This window comes from Platalea leucorodia, assembly GCF_965183815.1.
Source record: "Platalea leucorodia genome assembly, chromosome: W".
Taxonomy (NCBI): domain Eukaryota; kingdom Metazoa; phylum Chordata; class Aves; order Pelecaniformes; family Threskiornithidae; genus Platalea; species Platalea leucorodia.
The window spans coordinates 34,286,845-34,308,135 of NC_138859.1; the positions used below are offsets into that span (position 1 = coordinate 34,286,845).

At 56.4% G+C, this 21,291-nt stretch overlaps 4 protein-coding genes across 4 annotated transcripts; all 4 read left to right on the forward strand.

Moving 5' to 3' along the window:
• Window positions 1-1,333: 1,333 nt before the first annotated feature.
• LOC309601938 (adenosine 5'-monophosphoramidase HINT1-like) lies at window positions 1,334-3,453 on the forward strand (the record flags this gene model as incomplete). The annotated part of the gene is made up of 3 exons (XM_082335197.1): window positions 1,334-1,573; window positions 2,380-2,484; window positions 3,289-3,453. Coding segments are annotated over 3 exons (510 nt in total), but the record flags the coding sequence as incomplete, so codon positions are not given.
• A 3,182-nt stretch (window positions 3,454-6,635) lies between these two features.
• LOC309601939 (adenosine 5'-monophosphoramidase HINT1-like) lies at window positions 6,636-8,767 on the forward strand (the record flags this gene model as incomplete). The annotated part of the gene is made up of 3 exons (XM_082335198.1): window positions 6,636-6,875; window positions 7,694-7,798; window positions 8,603-8,767. Coding segments are annotated over 3 exons (510 nt in total), but the record flags the coding sequence as incomplete, so codon positions are not given.
• A 3,179-nt stretch (window positions 8,768-11,946) lies between these two features.
• On the forward strand, window positions 11,947-14,055 carry LOC309601940 (adenosine 5'-monophosphoramidase HINT1-like; the record flags this gene model as incomplete). The annotated part of the gene is made up of 3 exons (XM_082335199.1): window positions 11,947-12,186; window positions 12,985-13,089; window positions 13,891-14,055. Coding segments are annotated over 3 exons (510 nt in total), but the record flags the coding sequence as incomplete, so codon positions are not given.
• A 3,184-nt stretch (window positions 14,056-17,239) lies between these two features.
• Window positions 17,240-19,358, forward strand: LOC309601941 (adenosine 5'-monophosphoramidase HINT1-like; the record flags this gene model as incomplete). The annotated part of the gene is made up of 3 exons (XM_082335200.1): window positions 17,240-17,479; window positions 18,287-18,391; window positions 19,194-19,358. Coding segments are annotated over 3 exons (510 nt in total), but the record flags the coding sequence as incomplete, so codon positions are not given.
• Between the last annotated feature and the right edge of the window lie 1,933 nt (window positions 19,359-21,291).

The window sequence follows — 21,291 nt, forward strand, 5'->3', positions numbered from 1 at the left end:
GAACACCTCTCCTATGACGAAAGGCTGAGGAGAAGAGAAGGCTCCGGGGAGACCTTATTGCGGCCTTTCAATACTTGAAGGGGGCTTATAAGAAAGATGGAGCAGCGGATAGTGTGTACCTAGCCTTCAGGAAGGCTTTTGACACCGTCTCCCGTAAGATCCTCGTAGAGAAGCTGATGAAGTAGGGGCTGGATGAGCGGACAGTGGGGTGGGTTGAAATCTGGCTGAACAGCTGGGCCCAGCGGGTGGTGATCAGTGGCATGAAGTCTAGTTGGAGGCCAGGAACGAGCGGTGGACCCCGGGGGTCAATGCTGGGCCCGATCCTGTTCAACATCCTAATTAACGATCCGGATGATGGGTAGGCAGGCAGACAGACAGACAGGCCCCTCAGCGAGTTTGCTGATGATACAAAACTGGGAGGAGCGGCTGATACACCAGGGGGTTGCGCTGCCGTCCAGAGGGCCCTCGACAGGCTGGAGAAACGGGCAGGCAGGAGCCTCGTGGGGTTCAACAAGGGGAAGCGCAAGGTCCTGCACCTGGGGAGGAACAACCCCATGCACCAGTATATGCTGGAGGCCGACCGGCTGGAAAGCAGCTTTGCAGAAAAGGACGTGGGGGGCTCCCGGTGGACACCAAGTTGAACGTGAGCCGACAACGTGCCCTTGCCGCAAAGAAGGCTAAGGATATCCTTGGCCCGATATAGAGGCAAGCAGGGTTTATATATGTTACAACACAGTTGTGTAGCCCAATCGAATTGCTCGCTGTCCCCGGGGGTGCAGGGCACCACAGACCACCCTTGGGCGGCTTTGGGGGCACCGCCTGTTTTTCTAAAAGCCTCCTACCCAGCTTAGCGCAAATCCTAGCTTGATCTGCCCTCCAGCCCTCGAGCCACCAGTGCCGAACACACGCTTTGTATTTTATTTTCTCCCAGGAGGCGTGCAGCTTAGAAACGTCTGCAATTGAAGCGGGGCTTTCAGGGAACAATTTCGAGCAGCTTCTGTTGGTTCTGCGAAACGTTCTGAAAAGTTAAGGCCTGCCCTGCCCTGCCCTGCCCTGGCAAAAGCAGTCGTTTGACTGGAGGGAGCAGCACCAAAAAGCCACAAGCACGTTTGGGGCGGACTCGATGCGGTAATAAATAACAATAAATAGTCCTTCTAGCTACAACAGCCTCTTCTGAGACCTCGTTGCCCGCCCACGGGGTCGCAGCACTACACGGCACAGATCCCTCCACCCCCAGGCCGGATCCCTCCGCGCCCCGAGGGCACGCAAACTCCCCGAGCCCCGGTAAGCACCAGGTCGGCGAGGGCGGACCCGCCGAGGGGGCGAGGACAAGCGAAAACGACAGACGAGACAGCCAGTCGAGACGCGGGATCGGCCGGCGGCGATCTGGCGGCCCAATGGGCGCCGCGGAGGGCCTGGCCGAGTGGAGGAAGCGCGGGGGCGACAAGGGGCGTTGTCGTGGCTGACGAGATTCTTGGGGCGCGGGCCGCCCGGCCCGGTGGCGCCGCTTCTGTCTTCGGAAAGGTCATCGGCAAGGCGCTTCCCCGCCAACGTCATCGACGAGGACGAGGAGGTAGCCGCGGCTTTGCTCTGTGCGCGGTTCCCTTTCCCTGCCCTCCCCTCCCGTCCCCTTCCCTTCCCCCCCTCGCCCCTCCCCCCGCGCTCGCAGGCACCCTGAGCCGAGGACCCGTTGCGCGGTGCCCGGGAGCGCGGCAGGGCGGGTGGCGGCGTTGCTGCGGGTGGCTGGAGGGAAGGAGGGAGGGAAGGAGGGACGGGGGACGGGCGGGGCCTTTCTGGGTTGTGGCGCTCTCTACTGCACCATCCCTAAAACATCGCGCTTCTTCGGTGCCCCCCCCCCCCCTTCCCCGGCTGCCGCGGCGCGTACTGGGTTGCTGGTGCTGTCCGGCTCGCCTCGGTTCCCAGCCCCACCGTGTCGTGCGTGCGCGCGCGCAGAGGAGGGCCTCTGACGGTAACGCACTTGGCGGCAGCCGCAGACGTTTGCCGCGTGATATCCCTTTGGCACCGCAAGTCGTGCAAAGTTTGCTGCTGCTGCTGCTGCCGAGGGGTGGGAGTGGTCCTGCCTCGTGTAGGAGGATAGTCTTGAAACCTTAGATTAAGCACACGCAGTCAATCTCCTCGGGGCTTCCCGGTGTGCGTACGCACGCGCGTATGTATGTAAACAGCGAACGTCTGAGCAGTGACCGTAATGAGTTAATAGAAAGTACTAACATCGCGTAAGAGAAATCAGCGTTTCGGCTTGTGTTTGGGGTATCTGGTGATCTGCTTCTGTACGAGTTCAGTGGGGCATACTGATTTGCTGAAGCTATTACCTTTCTCTGAAGCCAATTGCGTTTTAACTGTTTTATACTCTTCCTCCAGCGCCTCGCGTTCCACGATCTTTCACCCCAAGCTCCGACGCTTGTCCTGGTCATGCCGAAGGAGCCAATTATCAGGTTATCTGAAGCAGAAGATTCTGGCGAATCTGTAAGTACCGTGGAAGCGTTCTGTACGCTAAACTGTACCTGTAATTAGTTCCGAATTTACTGGACTCTTTCCCATCCCCCCCTTTCCCCCTTGATAGGGCACAGTAGGCTGTTTGGGGTTTTCTGGCGCTATAATCCTTTGCCTCTAGCTTGCAACGGGATTGAGCTTTTTGACTAAAAGTAGTGATATAAAGCAATGCTCGTCCCTGGGTATGTACTTCTGGTGCAAAATGCGGTGTTGTTTTGGGGCGCAGTCTGATGCCTGTTGTCATGGTTTGGAGTAAGAGCAGCAGTACTTCTTCTAATGCGGAGAAGAGGGCTTGGGGTTTTTGGCAGGTCAGGGCTGAGGAAGGGCAAAGCTGGTTGAGAGGTGCCGGGTGCTTTGCTCTTAGCTCTGAAAGTCAAGTTCAAAGGCTTTGTCAACCCATGCAAAGACAGCCTAAAGTTTCTTTTCCACCCGAATGGCTTATGTTGCCCGAAGGTATAATGGGGGCTTGAACCCGGAGACGAGCTTAGCTTCTGTGGCCGTTTTGTAGTCCGTTGCCGTCGAGCCTGAAAAAAATTGCGTGGCTCTTTCCCCCGCCCCCCCACAGTGTGCCTACTTGGTCTTTGTAGCTTTGCTTGGAAAATGTCAGTTGCAGGCGGACAGACAGTAATTTGAAGCGCAATGGTTGAATTGCTAGGAATTGGCGAACTGGTTTCTCTGGGTGGTTCTCTGCTCTCATGCCTTCCCTCCCTGCCCTCTCCCCTCTTTGCGTGTGGCTTTTGATTTTATTTATTTATGGTTTTGTACTTCCTTCTCCAGCTTCTTGGGCATCTAGTGATTGTTGGCAAGAAGCGTGCTGCTCACCTGGGCCTGACCAATGGATTCCGGACGGTTGCGGACGAAGGGCCCGAGGGTGGGCAGCCTGTCTGTCACGTACATCTACGTATTCTGGGTGGCCGTCAGTTGGGCTGGCCGCCTGGCTAAGATTTTTGCACCACAGGAGTTGCTGCACGTGTACAAATCGCCACCGAATGGATTTCGTCTGTTGCCCGTCAGTCTAGCCACTGTTGATGTCTAATTTTTTGTGACGTGTGCCTGTGGAAGGTAATAAAAGCTTTGAGCAGCAGTTGCACAATAAAGACTTAGCATGGGGATATCACCTCTGTCTGGTGCGTCTTACTGAGGGGAATAGTTCTGCAAGTTAAAACGGTGTCTCCCCGGAGTGTAAGTATGTGGAATGTTTCAGTCTGCTAACGGTGTTCTGTAGATAGATAGCGATTTGCCCAGTCACTTGAAGCGTGACGCTGGAACCGCTTGGCAGTCTCCTGCGTCTTGCAGGAAGCAGGCGCTTAGCTTTTTGGAAGTGGTACGCAAATGTACATAAAGCCAGCGTGGGCTGCTGCTAAAACTTTAGAAAATACTGTATGTGACGCTACAGGCGTGCCGTGCGAGGGTGGTTTCGGCACAGCGCAATGTGTTGGGAGCATCCAACTCCTGTTGGAGCGCTTTATCGATGGCCGTGTGAAAAGGCCGCGTCGATATCCCTTTTCTGGTGAGGAGGGAGGTGGTAGGAGAAAACAATCGCTCTGAGTGGCAGCTGTGGTGCTTCCATAGCACAGTGGAATAGCTCTCTCTGTCACTTTGGGTCAGCTGTCCTGGCTCTGTCCCCTCCCAACCTCTTGCCCACCCCCAGCTTACTGGACTTTGGGGGTGGGGTGGTTGGAGAGACAGCCTCCATGCTGTGGGAGCGCTGCTGAAACATGGGTGTGTTATCAACGCCCTTCTAGCTACAGCTCCAAAGCGCAGCACTATGAGGGCCGATATTTCCCTGCTGCCTGTGGATCTGGCAGGTGGATATTTCCAGAAGGAACTTTTTCATCCTCTTTTCTCCCCCTGTCCTGTGGAAGAGGGGCAGCTGGGTGGACCCTTGGCAGCCGGTCAAGAAGCATAGGATCGTTTAGGTTGGAAAAGACCTTTAAGATCATCGAGTCCAACTGTTAACCTAACGCTGCCAGGTCCACCACTCAACCACGTCCCTGAGCACCATGTCTACACGTCTTTTAAATACCTCCAGGGATGATAACTCAACCACTTCCCTCTGCGGCCTGTCCCAATGCTCGACAACCCTTTCGGTGAAGAAATTTTTCCTAATACCCAATCTAAACCTCCCCTGGCGCAACTTGGGGCCGTTTCCTCTCGTCCTATCGCTTGTTACTTGGGAAAAGAGACCGAGCCCCACCTCGCTACGACCTCCTTTCAGGTAGTTGTAGAGAGCGATGAGGTCTCCCTGTACCGTTTAATACCGTTTAATATCTTCATCAATGACACAGCTAGTGGGATTGAGCGCGCCCTCTGCAAGGTTGCGGACGACGCCAAGCTGAGTGGTGCAGCTGATACTCTAGAGGGAAGGGATGCCATCCAGAGGGGCCTTGACGGGCTGGAGAAGTGGGCCCGTGCGATCCTCGTGAAGTTCCACAAGGCCAAGGGCAAGGTCCTGTGCCTGGGTCGGGGCAGTCCCCGATATCAGTACAGACTGGGTGATGAATGGGTTGAGAGCAGTCCTGCAGAGAAGGGCTCGGGGGTACCGGTGGACGAAAAATTGGATACGAGCTGGCAGTGTGCGCTTGCAGGCCAGAAAGCCAATCGAATCCTGGGCCGCGTAAACAGGAGCGTGGCCAGCAGGTCGAGGGAGGTGATTCTCCCCCTCTACTCCGCTCTCATGAGAGCCCACCTGGAGTCCTGCGCCCAGCTCTGGGGTCCCCAGTACAAGACAGACGTGGACCTGTTAGAGTGGGTCCAGAGGAGGGCCACGAAAATGGTCAGAGGGCTGGAACACCTCTCCTCCTATGACGAAAGGCTGAGGAGAAGAGAAGGCTCCGGGGAGACCTTATTGCGGCCTTTCAATACTTGAAGGGGGCTTATAAGAAAGATGGAGCAGCGGATAGTGTGTACCTAGCCTTCAGGAAGGCTTTTGACACCGTCTCCCGTAAGATCCTCGTAGAGAAGCTGATGAAGTAGGGGCTGGATGAGCGGACAGTGGGGTGGGTTGAAATCTGGCTGAACAGCTGGGCCCAGCGGGTGGTGATCAGTGGCATGAAGTCTAGTTGGAGGCCAGGAACGAGCGGTGGACCCCGGGGGTCAATGCTGGGCCCGATCCTGTTCAACATCCTAATTAACGATCCGGATGATGGGTAGGCAGGCAGACAGACAGACAGGCCCCTCAGCGAGTTTGCTGATGATACAAAACTGGGAGGAGCGGCTGATACACCAGGGGGTTGCGCTGCCGTCCAGAGGGCCCTCGACAGGCTGGAGAAACGGGCAGGCAGGAGCCTCGTGGGGTTCAACAAGGGGAAGCGCAAGGTCCTGCACCTGGGGAGGAACAACCCCATGCACCAGTATATGCTGGAGGCCGACCGGCTGGAAAGCAGCTTTGCAGAAAAGGACGTGGGGGGCTCCCGGTGGACACCAAGTTGAACGTGAGCCGACAACGTGCCCTTGCCGCAAAGAAGGCTAAGGATATCCTTGGCCCGATATAGAGGCAAGCAGGGTTTATATATGTTACAACACAGTTGTGTAGCCCAATCGAATTGCTCGCTGTCCCCGGGGGTGCAGGGCACCACAGACCACCCTTGGGCGGCTTTGGGGGCACCGCCTGTTTTTCTAAAAGCCTCCTACCCAGCTTAGCGCAAATCCTAGCTTGATCTGCCCTCCAGCCCTCGAGCCACCAGTGCCGAACACACGCTTTGTATTTTATTTTCTCCCAGGAGGCGTGCAGCTTAGAAACGTCTGCAATTGAAGCGGGGCTTTCAGGGAACAATTTCGAGCAGCTTCTGTTGGTTCTGCGAAACGTTCTGAAAAGTTAAGGCCTGGCCTGCCCTGCCCTGCCCTGGCAAAAGCAGTCGTTTGACTGGAGGGAGCAGCACCAAAAAGCCACAAGCACGTTTGGGGCGGACTCGATGCGGTAATAAATAACAATAAATAGTCCTTCTAGCTACAACAGCCTCTTCTGAGACCTCGTTGCCCGCCCACGGGGTCGCAGCACTACACGGCACAGATCCCTCCACCCCCAGGCCGGATCCCTCCGCGCCCCGAGGGCACGCAAACTCCCCGAGCCCCGGTAAGCACCAGGTCGGCGAGGGCGGACCCGCCGAGGGGGCGAGGACAAGCGAAAACGACAGACGAGACAGCCAGTCGAGACGCGGGATCGGCCGGCGGCGATCTGGCGGCCCAATGGGCGCCGCGGAGGGCCTGGCCGAGTGGAGGAAGCGCGGGGGCGACAAGGGGCGTTGTCGTGGCTGACGAGATTCTCGGGGCGCGGGCCGCCCGGCCCGGTGGCGCCGCTTCTGTCTTCGGAAAGGTCATCGGCAAGGCGCTTCCCCGCCAACGTCATCGACGAGGACGAGGAGGTAGCCGCGGCTTTGCTCTGTGCGCGGTTCCCTTTCCCTGCCCTCCCCTCCCGTCCCCTTCCCTTCCCCCCCTCGCCCCTCCCCCCGCGCTCGCAGGCACCCTGAGCCGAGGACCCGTTGCGCGGTGCCCGGGAGCGCGGCAGGGCGGGTGGCGGCGTTGCTGCGGGTGGCTGGAGGGAGGGAGGGAGGGAGGGAGGGAGGGAGGGAGGGACGGGGGACGGGCGGGGCCTTTCTGGGTTGTGGCGCTCTCTACTGCACCATCCCTAAAACATCGCGCTTCTTCGGTGCCCCCCCCCCCCCTTCCCCGGCTGCCGCGGCGCGTACTGGGTTGCTGGTGCTGTCCGGCTCGCCTCGGTTCCCAGCCCCACCGTGTCGTGCGTGCGCGCGCGCAGAGGAGGGCCTCTGACGGTAACGCACTTGGCGGCAGCCGCAGACGTTTGCCGCGTGATATCCCTTTGGCACCGCAAGTCGTGCAAAGTTTGCTGCTGCTGCTGCTGCCGAGGGGTGGGAGTGGTCCTGCCTCGTGTAGGAGGATAGTCTTGAAACCTTAGATTAAGCACACGCAGTCAGTCTCCTCGGGGCTTCCCGGTGTGCGTACGCACGCGCGTATGTATGTAAACAGCGAACGTCTGAGCAGTGACCGTAATGAGTTAATAGAAAGTACTAACATCGCGTAAGAGAAATCAGCGTTTCGGCTTGTGTTTGGGGTATCTGGTGATCTGCTTCTGTACGAGTTCAGTGGGGCATACTGATTTGCTGAAGCTATTACCTTTCTCTGAAGCCAATTGCGTTTTAACTGTTTTATACTCTTCCTCCAGCGCCTCGCGTTCCACGATCTTTCACCCCAAGCTCCGACGCTTGTCCTGGTCATGCCGAAGGAGCCAATTATCAGGTTATCTGAAGCAGAAGATTCTGGCGAATCTGTAAGTACCGTGGAAGCGTTCTGTACGCTAAACTGTACCTGTAATTAGTTCCGAATTTACTGGACTCTTTCCCATCCCCCCCTTTCCCCCTTGATAGGGCACAGTAGGCTGTTTGGGGTTTTCTGGCGCTATAATCCTTTGCCTCTAGCTTGCAACGGGATTGAGCTTTTTGACTAAAAGTAGTGATATAAAGCAATGCTCGTCCCTGGGTATGTACTTCTGGTGCAAAATGCGGTGTTGTTTTGGGGCGCAGTCTGATGCCTGTTGTCATGGTTTGGAGTAAGAGCAGCAGTACTTCTTCTAATGCGGAGAAGAGGGCTTGGGGTTTTTGGCAGGTCAGGGCTGAGGAAGGGCAAAGCTGGTTGAGAGGTGCCGGGTGCTTTGCTCTTAGCTCTGAAAGTCAAGTTCAAAGGCTTTGTCAACCCATGCAAAGACAGCCTAAAGTTTCTTTTCCGCCCGAATGGCTTATGTTGCCCGAAGGTATAATGGGGGCTTGAACCCGGAGACGAGCTTAGCTTCTGTGGCCGTTTTGTAGTCCGTTGCCGTCGAGCCTGAAAAAAATTGCGTGGCTCTTTCCCCCGCCCCCCCCCAGTGTGCCTACTTGGTCTTTGTAGCTTTGCTTGGAAAATGTCAGTTGCAGGCGGACAGACAGTAATTTGAAGCGCAATGGTTGAATTGCTAGGAATTGGCGAACTGGTTTCTCTGGGTGGTTCTCTGCTCTCATGCCTTCCCTCCCTGCCCTCTCCCCTCTTTGCGTGTGGCTTTTGATTTTATTTATTTATGGTTTTGTACTTCCTTCTCCAGCTTCTTGGGCATCTAGTGATTGTTGGCAAGAAGCGTGCTGCTCACCTGGGCCTGACCAATGGATTCCGGACGGTTGCGGACGAAGGGCCCGAGGGTGGGCAGCCTGTCTGTCACGTACATCTACGTATTCTGGGTGGCCGTCAGTTGGGCTGGCCGCCTGGCTAAGATTTTTGCACCACAGGAGTTGCTGCACGTGTACAAATCGCCACCGAATGGATTTCGTCTGTTGCCCGTCAGTCTAGCCACTGTTGATGTCTAATTTTTTGTGACGTGTGCCTGTGGAAGGTAATAAAAGCTTTGAGCAGCAGTTGCACAATAAAGACTTAGCATGGGGATATCACCTCTGTCTGGTGCGTCTTACTGAGGGGAATAGTTCTGCAAGTTAAAATGGTGTCTCCCCGGAGTGTAAGTATGTGGAATGTTTCAGTCTGCTAACGGTGTTCTGTAGATAGATAGCGATTTGCCCAGTCACTTGAAGCGTGACGCTGGAACCGCTTGGCAGTCTCCTGCGTCTTGCAGGAAGCAGGCGCTTAGCTTTTTGGAAGTGGTACGCAAATGTACATAAAGCCAGCGTGGGCTGCTGCTAAAACTTTAGAAAATACTGTATGTGACGCTACAGGCGTGCCGTGCGAGGGTGGTTTCGGCACAGCGCAATGTGTTGGGAGCATCCAACTCCTGTTGGAGCGCTTTATCGATGGCCGTGTGATAAGGCCGCGTCGATATCCCTTTTCTGGTGAGGAGGGAGGCGGTAGGAGAAAACAGTCGCTCTGAGTGGCAGCTGTGGTGCTTCCATAGCACAGTGGAATAGCTCTCTCTGTCACTTTGGGTCAGCTGTCCTGGCTCTGTCCCCTCCCAACCTCTTGCCCACCCCCAGCTTACTGGACTTTGGGGGTGGGGTGGTTGGAGAGACAGCCTCCATGCTGTGGGAGCGCTGCTGAAACATGGGTGTGTTATCAACGCCCTTCTAGCTACAGCTCCAAAGCGCAGCACTATGAGGGCCGATATTTCCCTGCTGCCTGTGGATCTGGCAGGTGGATATTTCCAGAAGGAACTTTTTCATCCTCTTTTCTCCCCCTGTCCTGTGGAAGAGGGGCAGCTGGGTGGACCCTTGGCAGCCGGTCAAGAAGCATAGGATCGTTTAGGTTGGAAAAGACCTTTAAGATCATCGAGTCCAACCGTTAACCTAACGCTGCCAGGTCCACCACTCAACCGCGTCCCTGAGCACCATGTCTACACGTCTTTTAAATACCTCCAGGGATGGTAACTCAACCACTTGCCTCTGCGGCCTGTCCCAATGCTCGACAACCCTTTCGGTGAAGAAATTTTTCCTAATACCCAATCTAAACCTCCCCTGGCGCAACTTGGGGCCGTTTCCTCTCGTCCTATCGCTTGTTTCTTGGGAAAAGAGACCGAGCCCCACCTCGCTACGACCTCCTTTCAGGTAGTTGTAGAGAGCGATGAGGTCTCCCTGTACCGTTTAATACCGTTTAATATCTTCATCAATGACACAGCTAGTGGGATTGAGCGCGCCCTCTGCGAGGTTGCGGACGACGCTAAGCTGAGTGGTGCAGCTGATACTCTAGAGGGAAGGGATGCCATCCAGAGGGGCCTTGACGGGCTGGAGAAGTGGGCCCGTGCGATCCTCGTGAAGTTCCACAAGGCCAAGGGCAAGGTCCTGCGCCTGGGTCGGGGCAGTCCCCGATATCAGTACAGACTGGGTGATGAATGGGTTGAGAGCAGTCCTGCAGAGAAGGGCTCGGGGGTACCGGTGGACGAAAAATTGGATACGAGCTGGCAGTGTGCGCTTGCAGGCCAGAAAGCCAATCGAATCCTGGGCCGCGTAAACAGGAGCGTGGCCAGCAGGTCGAGGGAGGTGATTCTCCCCCTCTACTCCGCTCTCGTGAGAGCCCACCTGGAGTCCTGCGCCCAGCTCTGGGGTCCCCAGTACAAGACAGACGTGGACCTGTTAGAGTGGGTCCAGAGGAGGGCCACGAAAATGGTCAGAGGGCTGGAACACCTCTCCTATGACGAAAGGCTGAGGAGAAGAGAAGGCTCCGGGGAGACCTTATTGCGGCCTTTCAATACTTGAAGGGGGCTTATAAGAAAGATGGAGCAGCGGATAGTGTGTACCTAGCCTTCAGGAAGGCTTTTGACACCGTCTCCCGTAAGATCCTCGTAGAGAAGCTGATGAAGTAGGGGCTGGATGAGCGGACAGTGGGGTGGGTTGAAATCTGGCTGAACAGCTGGGCCCAGCGGGTGGTGATCAGTGGCATGAAGTCTAGTTGGAGGCCAGGAACGAGCGGTGGACCCCGGGGGTCAATGCTGGGCCCGATCCTGTTCAACATCCTAATTAACGATCCGGATGATGGGTAGGCAGGCAGACAGACAGACAGGCCCCTCAGCGAGTTTGCTGATGATACAAAACTGGGAGGAGCGGCTGATACACCAGGGGGTTGCGCTGCCGTCCAGAGGGCCCTCGACAGGCTGGAGAAACGGGCAGGCAGGAGCCTCGTGGGGTTCAACAAGGGGAAGCGCAAGGTCCTGCACCTGGGGAGGAACAACCCCATGCACCAGTATATGCTGGAGGCCGACCGGCTGGAAAGCAGCTTTGCAGAAAAGGACGTGGGGGGCTCCCGGTGGGCACCAAGTTGAACGTGAGCCGACAACGTGCCCTTGCCGCAAAGAAGGCTAAGGATATCCTTGGCCCGATATAGAGGCAAGCAGGGTTTATATATGTTACAACACAGTTGTGTAGCCCAATCGAATTGCTCGCTGTCCCCGGGGGTGCAGGGCACCACAGACCACCCTTGGGCGGCTTTGGGGGCACCGCCTGTTTTTCTAAAAGCCTCCTACCCAGCTTAGCGCAAATCCTAGCTTGATCTGCCCTCCAGCCCTCGAGCCACCAGTGCCGAACACACGCTTTGTATTTTATTTTCTCCCAGGAGGCGTGCAGCTTAGAAACGTCTGCAATTGAAGCGGGGCTTTCAGGGAACAATTTCGAGCAGCTTCTGTTGGTTCTGCGAAACGTTCTGAAAAGTTAAGGCCTGGCCTGCCCTGCCCTGCCCTGGCAAAAGCAGTCGTTTGACTGGAGGGAGCAGCACCAAAAAGCCACAAGCACGTTTGGGGCGGACTCGATGCGGTAATAAATAACAATAAATAGTCCTTCTAGCTACAACAGCCTCTTCTGAGACCTCGTTGCCCGCCCACGGGGTCGCAGCACTACACGGCACAGATCCCTCCACCCCCAGGCCGGATCCCTCCGCGCCCCGAGGGCACGCAAACTCCCCGAGCCCCGGTAAGCACCAGGTCGGCGAGGGCGGACCCGCCGAGGGGGCGAGGACAAGCGAAAACGACAGACGAGACAGCCAGTCGAGACGCGGGATCGGCCGGCGGCGATCTGGCGGCCCAATGGGCGCCGCGGAGGGCCTGGCCGAGTGGAGGAAGCGCGGGGGCGACAAGGGGCGTTGTCGTGGCTGACGAGATTCTCGGGGCGCGGGCCGCCCGGCCCGGTGGCGCCGCTTCTGTCTTCGGAAAGGTCATCGGCAAGGCGCTTCCCCGCCAACGTCATCGACGAGGACGAGGAGGTAGCCGCGGCTTTGCTCTGTGCGCGGTTCCCTTTCCCTGCCCTCCCCTCCCGTCCCCTTCCCTTCCCCCCCTCGCCCCTCCCCCCGCGCTCGCAGGCACCCTGAGCCGAGGACCCGTTGCGCGGTGCCCGGGAGCGCGGCAGGGCGGGTGGCGGCGTTGCTGCGGGTGGCTGGAGGGAGGGAGGGAGGGACGGGGGACGGGCGGGGCCTTTCTGGGTTGTGGCGCTCTCTACTGCACCATCCCTAAAACATCGCGCTTCTTCGGTGCCCCCCCCCCCCCTTCCCCGGCTGCCGCGGCGCGTACTGGGTTGCTGGTGCTGTCCGGCTCGCCTCGGTTCCCAGCCCCACCGTGTCGTGCGTGCGCGCGCGCAGAGGAGGGCCTCTGACGGTAACGCACTTGGCGGCAGCCGCAGACGTTTGCCGCGTGATATCCCTTTGGCACCGCAAGTCGTGCAAAGTTTGCTGCTGCTGCTGCTGCCGAGGGGTGGGAGTGGTCCTGCCTCGTGTAGGAGGATAGTCTTGAAACCTTAGATTAAGCACACGCAGTCAATCTCCTCGGGGCTTCCCGGTGTGCGTACGCACGCGCGTATGTATGTAAACAGCGAACGTCTGAGCAGTGACCGTAATGAGTTAATAGAAAGTACTAACATCGCGTAAGAGAAATCAGCGTTTCGGCTTGTGTTTGGGGTATCTGGTGATCTGCTTCTGTACGAGTTCAGTGGGGCATACTGATTTGCTGAAGCTATTACCTTTCTCTGAAGCCAATTGCGTTTTAACTGTTTTATACTCTTCCTCCAGCGCCTCGCGTTCCACGATCTTTCACCCCAAGCTCCGACGCTTGTCCTGGTCATGCCGAAGGAGCCAATTATCAGGTTATCTGAAGCAGAAGATTCTGGCGAATCTGTAAGTACCGTGGAAGCGTTCTGTACGCTAAACTGTACCTGTAATTAGTTCCGAATTTACTGGACTCTTTCCCATCCCCCCCTTTCCCCCTTGATAGGGCACAGTAGGCTGTTTGGGGTTTTCTGGCGCTATAATCCTTTGCCTCTAGCTTGCAACGGGATTGAGCTTTTTGACTAAAAGTAGTGATATAAAGCAATGCTCGTCCCTGGGTATGTACTTCTGGTGCAAAATGCGGTGTTGTTTTGGGGCGCAGTCTGATGCCTGTTGTCATGGTTTGGAGTAAGAGCAGCAGTACTTCTAATGCGGAGAAGAGGGCTTGGGGTTTTTGGCAGGTCAGGGCTGAGGAAGGGCAAAGCTGGTTGAGAGGTGCCGGGTGCTTTGCTCTTAGCTCTGAAAGTCAAGTTCAAAGGCTTTGTCAACCCATGCAAAGACAGCCTAAAGTTTCTTTTCCGCCCGAATGGCTTATGTTGCCCGAAGGTATAATGGGGGCTTGAACCCGGAGACGAGCTTAGCTTCTGTGGCCGTTTTGTAGTCCGTTGCCGTCGAGCCTGAAAAAAATTGCGTGGCTCTTTCCCCCGCCCCCCCACAGTGTGCCTACTTGGTCTTTGTAGCTTTGCTTGGAAAATGTCAGTTGCAGGCGGACAGACAGTAATTTGAAGCGCAATGGTTGAATTGCTAGGAATTGGCGAACTGGTTTCTCTGGGTGGTTCTCTGCTCTCATGCCTTCCCTCCCTGCCCTCTCCCCTCTTTGCGTGTGGCTTTTGATTTTATTTATTTATGGTTTTGTACTTCCTTCTCCAGCTTCTTGGGCATCTAGTGATTGTTGGCAAGAAGCGTGCTGCTCACCTGGGCCTGACCAATGGATTCCGGACGGTTGCGGACGAAGGGCCCGAGGGTGGGCAGCCTGTCTGTCACGTACATCTACGTATTCTGGGTGGCCGTCAGTTGGGCTGGCCGCCTGGCTAAGATTTTTGCACCACAGGAGTTGCTGCACGTGTACAAATCGCCACCGAATGGATTTCGTCTGTTGCCCGTCAGTCTAGCCACTGTTGATGTCTAATTTTTTGTGACGTGTGCCTGTGGAAGGTAATAAAAGCTTTGAGCAGCAGTTGCACAATAAAGACTTAGCATGGGGATATCACCTCTGTCTGGTGCGTCTTACTGAGGGGAATAGTTCTGCAAGTTAAAACGGTGTCTCCCCGGAGTGTAAGTATGTGGAATGTTTCAGTCTGCTAACGGTGTTCTGTAGATAGATAGCGATTTGCCCAGTCACTTGAAGCGTGACGCTGGAACCGCTTGGCAGTCTCCTGCGTCTTGCAGGAAGCAGGCGCTTAGCTTTTTGGAAGTGGTACGCAAATGTACATAAAGCCAGCGTGGGCTGCTGCTAAAACTTTAGAAAATACTGTATGTGACGCTACAGGCGTGCCGTGCGAGGGTGGTTTCGGCACAGCGCAATGTGTTGGGAGCATCCAACTCCTGTTGGAGCGCTTTATCGATGGCCGTGTGAAAAGGCCGCGTCGATATCCCTTTTCTGGTGAGGAGGGAGGTGGTAGGAGAAAACAATCGCTCTGAGTGGCAGCTGTGGTGCTTCCATAGCACAGTGGAATAGCTCTCTCTGTCACTTTGGGTCAGCTGTCCTGGCTCTGTCCCCTCCCAACCTCTTGCCCACCCCCAGCTTACTGGACTTTGGGGGTGGGGTGGTTGGAGAGACAGCCTCCATGCTGTGGGAGCGCTGCTGAAACATGGGTGTGTTATCAACGCCCTTCTAGCTACAGCTCCAAAGCGCAGCACTATGAGGGCCGATATTTCCCTGCTGCCTGTGGATCTGGCAGGTGGATATTTCCAGAAGGAACTTTTTCATCCTCTTTTCTCCCCCTGTCCTGTGGAAGAGGGGCAGCTGGGTGGACCCTTGGCAGCCGGTCAAGAAGCATAGGATCGTTTAGGTTGGAAAAGACCTTTAAGATCATCGAGTCCAACCGTTAACCTAACGCTGCCAGGTCCACCACTCAACCACGTCCCTGAGCACCATGTCTACACGTCTTTTAAATACCTCCAGGGATGGTAACTCAACCACTTCCCTCTGCGGCCTGTCCCAATGCTCGACAACCCTTTCGGTGAAGAAATTTTTCCTAATACCCAATCTAAACCTCCCCTGGCGCAACTTGGGGCCGTTTCCTCTCGTCCTATCGCTTGTTTCTTGGGAAAAGAGACCGAGCCCCACCTCGCTACGACCTCCTTTCAGGTAGTTGTAGAGAGCGATGAGGTCTCCCTGTACCGTTTAATACCGTTTAATATCTTCATCAATGACACAGCTAGTGGGATTGAGCGCGCCCTCTGCAAGGTTGCGGACGACGCCAAGCTGAGTGGTGCAGCTGATACTCTAGAGGGAAGGGATGCCATCCAGAGGGGCCTTGACGGGCTGGAGAAGTGGGCCCGTGCGATCCTCGTGAAGTTCCACAAGGCCAAGGGCAAGGTCCTGTGCCTGGGTCGGGGCAGTCCCCGATATCAGTACAGACTGGGTGATGAATGGGTTGAGAGCAGTCCTGCAGAGAAGGGCTCGGGGGTACCGGTGGACGAAAAATTGGATACGAGCTGGCAGTGTGCGCTTGCAGGCCAGAAAGCCAATCGAATCCTGGGCCGCGTAAACAGGAGCGTGGCCAGCAGGTCGAGGGAGGTGATTCTCCCCCTCTACTCCGCTCTCATGAGAGCTCACCTGGAGTCCTGCGCCCAGCTCTGGGGTCCCCAGTACAAGACAGACGTGGACCTGTTAGAGTGGGTCCAGAGGAGGGCCACGAAAATGGTCAGAGGGCTGGAACACCTCTCCTATGACGAAAGGCTGAGGAGAAGAGAAGGCTCCGGGGAGACCTTATTGCGGCCTTTCAATACTTGAAGGGGGCTTATAAGAAAGATGGAGCAGCGGATAGTGTCTACCTAGCCTTCAGGAAGGCTTTTGACACCGTCTCCCGTAAGATCCTCGTAGAGAAGCTGATGAAGTAGGGGCTGGATGAGCGGACAGTGGGGTGGGTTGAAATCTGGCTGAACAGCTGGGCCCAGCGGGTGGTGATCAGTGGCATGAAGTCTAGTTGGAGGCCAGGAACGAGCGGTGGACCCCGGGGGTCAATGCTGGGCCCGATCCTGTTCAACATCCTAATTAACGATCCGGATGATGGGTAGGCAGGCAGACAGACAGACAGGCCCCTCAGCGAGTTTGCTGATGATACAAAACTGGGAGGAGCGGCTGATACACCAGGGGGTTGCGCTGCCGTCCAGAGGGCCCTCGACAGGCTGGAGAAACGGGCAGGCAGGAGCCTCGTGGGGTTCAACAAGGGGAAGCGCAAGGTCCTGCACCTGGGGAGGAACAACCCCATGCACCAGTATATGCTGGAGGCCGACCGGCTGGAAAGCAGCTTTGCAGAAAAGGACGTGGGGGGCTCCCGGTGGACACCAAGTTGAACGTGAGCCGACAACGTGCCCTTGCCGCAAAGAAGGCTAAGGATATCCTTGGCCCGATATAGAGGCAAGCAGGGTTTATATATGTTACAACACAGTTGTGTAGCCCAATCGAATTGCTCGCTGTCCCCGGGGGTGCAGGGCACCACAGACCACCCTTGGGCGGCTTTGGGGGCACCGCCTGTTTTTCTAAAAGCCTCCTACCCAGCTTAGCGCAAATCCTAGCTTGATCTGCCCTCCAGCCCTCGAGCCACCAGTGCCGAACACACGCTTTGTATTTTATTTTCTCCCAGGAGGCGTGCAGCTTAGAAACGTCTGCAATTGAAGCGGGGCTTTCAGGGAACAATTTCGAGCAGCTTCTGTTGGTTCTGCGAAACGTTCTGAAAAGTTAAGGCCTGGCCTGCCCTGCCCTGCCCTGCCCTGGCAAAAGCAGTCGTTTGACTGGAGGGAGCAGCACCAAAAAGCCACAAGCACGTTTGGGGCAGACTCGATGCGGTAATAAATAACAATAAATAGTCCTTCTAGCTACAACAGCCTCTTCTGAGACCTCGTTGCCCGCCCACGGGGTCGCAGCACTACACGGCACAGATCCCTCCACCCCCAGGCCGGATCCCTCCGCGCCCCGAGGGCACGCAAACTCCCCGAGCCCCGGTAAGCACCAGGTCGGCGAGGGCGGACCCGCCGAGGGGGCGAGGACAAGCGAAAACGACAGACGAGACAGCCAGTCGAGACGCGGGATCGGCCGGCGGCGATCTGGCGGCCCAATGGGCGCCGCGGAGGGCCTGGCCGAGTGGAGGAAGCGCGGGGGCGACAAGGGGCGTTGTCGTGGCTGACGAGATTCTCGGGGCGCGGGCCGCCCGGCCCGGTGGCGCCGCTTCTGTCTTCGGAAAGGTCATCGGCAAGGCGCTTCCCCGCCAACGTCATCGACGAGGACGAGGAGGTAGCCGCGGCTTTGCTCTGTGCGCGGTTCCCTTTCCCTGCCCTCCCCTCCCGTCCCCTTCCCTTCCCCCCCTCGCCCCTCCCCCCGCGCTCGCAGGCACCCTGAGCCGAGGACCCGTTGCGCGGTGCCCGGGAGCGCGGCAGGGCGGGTGGCGGCGTTGCTGCGGGTGGCTGGAGGGAGGGAGGGAGGGAAGGAGGGACGGGGGACGGGCGACGGGCGGGGCCTTTCTGGGTTGTGGCGCTCTCTACTGCACCATCCCTAAAACATCGCGCTTCTTCGGTGCCCCCCCCCCCCCTTCCCCGGCTGCCGCGGCGCGTACTGGGTTGCTGGTGCTGTCCGGCTCGCCTCGGTTCCCAGCCCCACCGTGTCGTGCGTGCGCGCGCGCAGAGGAGGGCCTCTGACGGTAACGCACTTGGCGGCAGCCGCAGACGTTTGCCGCGTGATATCCCTTTGGCACCGCAAGTCGTGCAAAGTTTGCTGCTGCTGCCGAGGGGTGGGAGTGGTCCTGCCTCGTGTAGGAGGATAGTCTTGAAACCTTAGATTAAGCACACGCAGTCAGTCTCCTCGGGGCTTCCCGGTGTGCGTACGCACGCGCGTATGTATGTAAACAGCGAACGTCTGAGCAGTGACCGTAATGAGTTAATAGAAAGTACTAACATCGCGTAAGAGAAATCAGCGTTTCGGCTTGTGTTTGGGGTATCTGGTGATCTGCTTCTGTACGAGTTCAGTGGGGCATACTGATTTGCTGAAGCTATTACCTTTCTCTGAAGCCAATTGCGTTTTAACTGTTTTATACTCTTCCTCCAGCGCCTCGCGTTCCACGATCTTTCACCCCAAGCTCCGACGCTTGTCCTGGTCATGCCGAAGGAGCCAATTATCAGGTTATCTGAAGCAGAAGATTCTGGCGAATCTGTAAGTACCGTGGAAGCGTTCTGTACGCTAAACTGTACCTGTAATTAGTTCCGAATTTACTGGACTCTTTCCCATCCCCCCCTTTCCCCCTTGATAGGGCACAGTAGGCTGTTTGGGGTTTTCTGGCGCTATAATCCTTTGCCTCTAGCTTGCAACGGGATTGAGCTTTTTGACTAAAAGTAGTGATATAAAGCAATGCTCGTCCCTGGGTATGTACTTCTGGTGCAAAATGCGGTGTTGTTTTGGGGCGCAGTCTGATGCCTGTTGTCATGGTTTGGAGTAAGAGCAGCAGTACTTCTAATGCGGAGAAGAGGGCTTGGGGTTTTTGGCAGGTCAGGGCTGAGGAAGGGCAAAGCTGGTTGAGAGGTGCCGGGTGCTTTGCTCTTAGCTCTGAAAGTCAAGTTGAAAGGCTTTGTCAACCCATGCAAAGACAGCCTAAAGTTTCTTTTCCGCCCGAATGGCTTATGTTGCCCGAAGGTATAATGGGGGCTTGAACCCGGAGACGAGCTTAGCTTCTGTGGCCGTTTTGTAGTCCGTTGCCGTCGAGCCTGAAAAAAATTGCGTGGCTCTTTCCCCCGCCCCCCCCCCAGTGTGCCTACTTGGTCTTTGTAGCTTTGCTTGGAAAATGTCAGTTGCAGGCGGACAGACAGTAATTTGAAGCGCAATGGTTGAATTGCTAGGAATTGGCACACTGGTTTCTCTGGGTGGTTCTCTGCTCTCATGCCTTCCCTCCCTGCCCTCTCCCCTCTTTGCGTGTGGCTTTTGATTTTATTTATTTATGGTTTTGTACTTCCTTCTCCAGCTTCTTGGGCATCTAGTGATTGTTGGCAAGAAGCGTGCTGCTCACCTGGGCCTGACCAATGGATTCCGGACGGTTGCGGACGAAGGGCCCGAGGGTGGGCAGCCTGTCTGTCACGTACATCTACGTATTCTGGGTGGCCGTCAGTTGGGCTGGCCGCCTGGCTAAGATTTTTGCACCACAGGAGTTGCTGCACGTGTACAAATCGCCACCGAATGGATTTCGTCTGTTGCCCGTCAGTCTAGCCACTGTTGATGTCTAATTTTTTGTGACGTGTGCCTGTGGAAGGTAATAAAAGCTTTGAGCAGCAGTTGCACAATAAAGACTTAGCATGGGGATATCACCTCTGTCTGGTGCGTCTTACTGAGGGGAATAGTTCTGCAAGTTAAAATGGTGTCTCCCCGGAGTGTAAGTATGTGGAATGTTTCAGTCTGCTAACGGTGTTCTGTAGATAGATAGCGATTTGCCCAGTCACTTGAAGCGTGACGCTGGAACCGCTTGGCAGTCTCCTGCGTCTTGCAGGAAGCAGGCGCTTAGCTTTTTGGAAGTGGTACGCAAATGTACATAAAGCCAGCGTGGGCTGCTGCTAAAACTTTAGAAAATACTGTATGTGACGCTACAGGCGTGCCGTGCGAGGGTGGTTTCGGCACAGCGCAATGTGTTGGGAGCATCCAACTCCTGTTGGAGCGCTTTATCGATGGCCGTGTGATAAGGCCGCGTCGATATCCCTTTTCTGGTGAGGAGGGAGGCGGTAGGAGAAAACAGTCGCTCTGAGTGGCAGCTGTGGTGCTTCCATAGCACAGTGGAATAGCTCTCTCTGTCACTTTGGGTCAGCTGTCCTGGCTCTGTCCCCTCCCAACCTCTTGCCCACCCCCAGCTTACTGGACTTTGGGGGTGGGGTGGTTGGAGAGACAGCCTCCATGCTGTGGGAGCGCTGCTGAAACATGGGTGTGTTATCAACGCCCTTCTAGCTACAGCTCCAAAGCGCAGCACTATGAGGGCCGATATTTCCCTGCTGCCTGTGGATCTGGCAGGTGGATATTTCCAGAAGGAACTTTTTCATCCTCTTTTCTCCCCCTGTCCTGTGGAAGAGGGGCAGCTGGGTGGACCCTTGGCAGCCGGTCAAGAAGCATAGGATCGTTTAGGTTGGAAAAGACCTTTAAGATCATCGAGTCCAACCGTTAACCTAACGCTGCCAGGTCCACCACTCAACCACGTCCCTGAGCACCACGTCTACACGTCTTTTAAATACCTCCAGGGATGGTAACTCAACCACTTCCCTCTGCGGCCTGTCCCAATGCTCGACAACCCTTTCGGTGAAGAAATTTTTCCTAATACCCAATCTAAACCTCCCCTGGCGCAACTTGGGGCCGTTTCCTCTCGTCCTATCGCTTGTTTCTTGGGAAAAGAGACCGAGCCCCACCTCGCTACGACCTCCTTTCAGGTAGTTGTAGAGAGCGATGAGGTCTCCCTGTACCGTTTAATACCGTTTAATATCTTCATCAATGACATAGCTAGTGGGATTGAGCGCGCCCTCTGCAAGGTTGCGGACGACGCCAAGCTGAGTGGTGCAGCTGATACTCTAGAGGGAAGGGATGCCATCCAGAGGGGCCTTGACGGGCTGGAGAAGTGGGCCCGTGCGATCCTCGTGAAGTTCCACAAGGCCAAGGGCAAGGTCCTGCGCCTGGGTCGGGGCAGTCCCCGATATCAGTACAGACTGGGTGATGAATGGGTTGAGAGCAGTCCTGCAGAGAAGGGCTCGGGGGTACCGGTGGACGAAAAATTGGATACGAGCTGGCAGTGTGCGCTTGCAGGCCAGAAAGCCAATCGAATCCTGGGCCACGTAAACAGGAGCGTGGCCAGCAGGTCGAGGGAGGTGATTCTCCCCCTCTACTCCGCTCTCGTGAGAGCCCACCTGGAGTCCTGCGCCCAGCTCTGGGGTCCCCAGTACAAGACAGACGTGGACCTGTTAGAGCGGGTCCAGAGGAGGGCCACGAAAATGGTCAGAGGGCTGGAACACCTCTCCTCCTATGACGAAAGGCTGAGGAGAAGAGAAGGCTCCGGGGAGACCTTATTGCGGCCTTTCAATACTTGAAGGGGG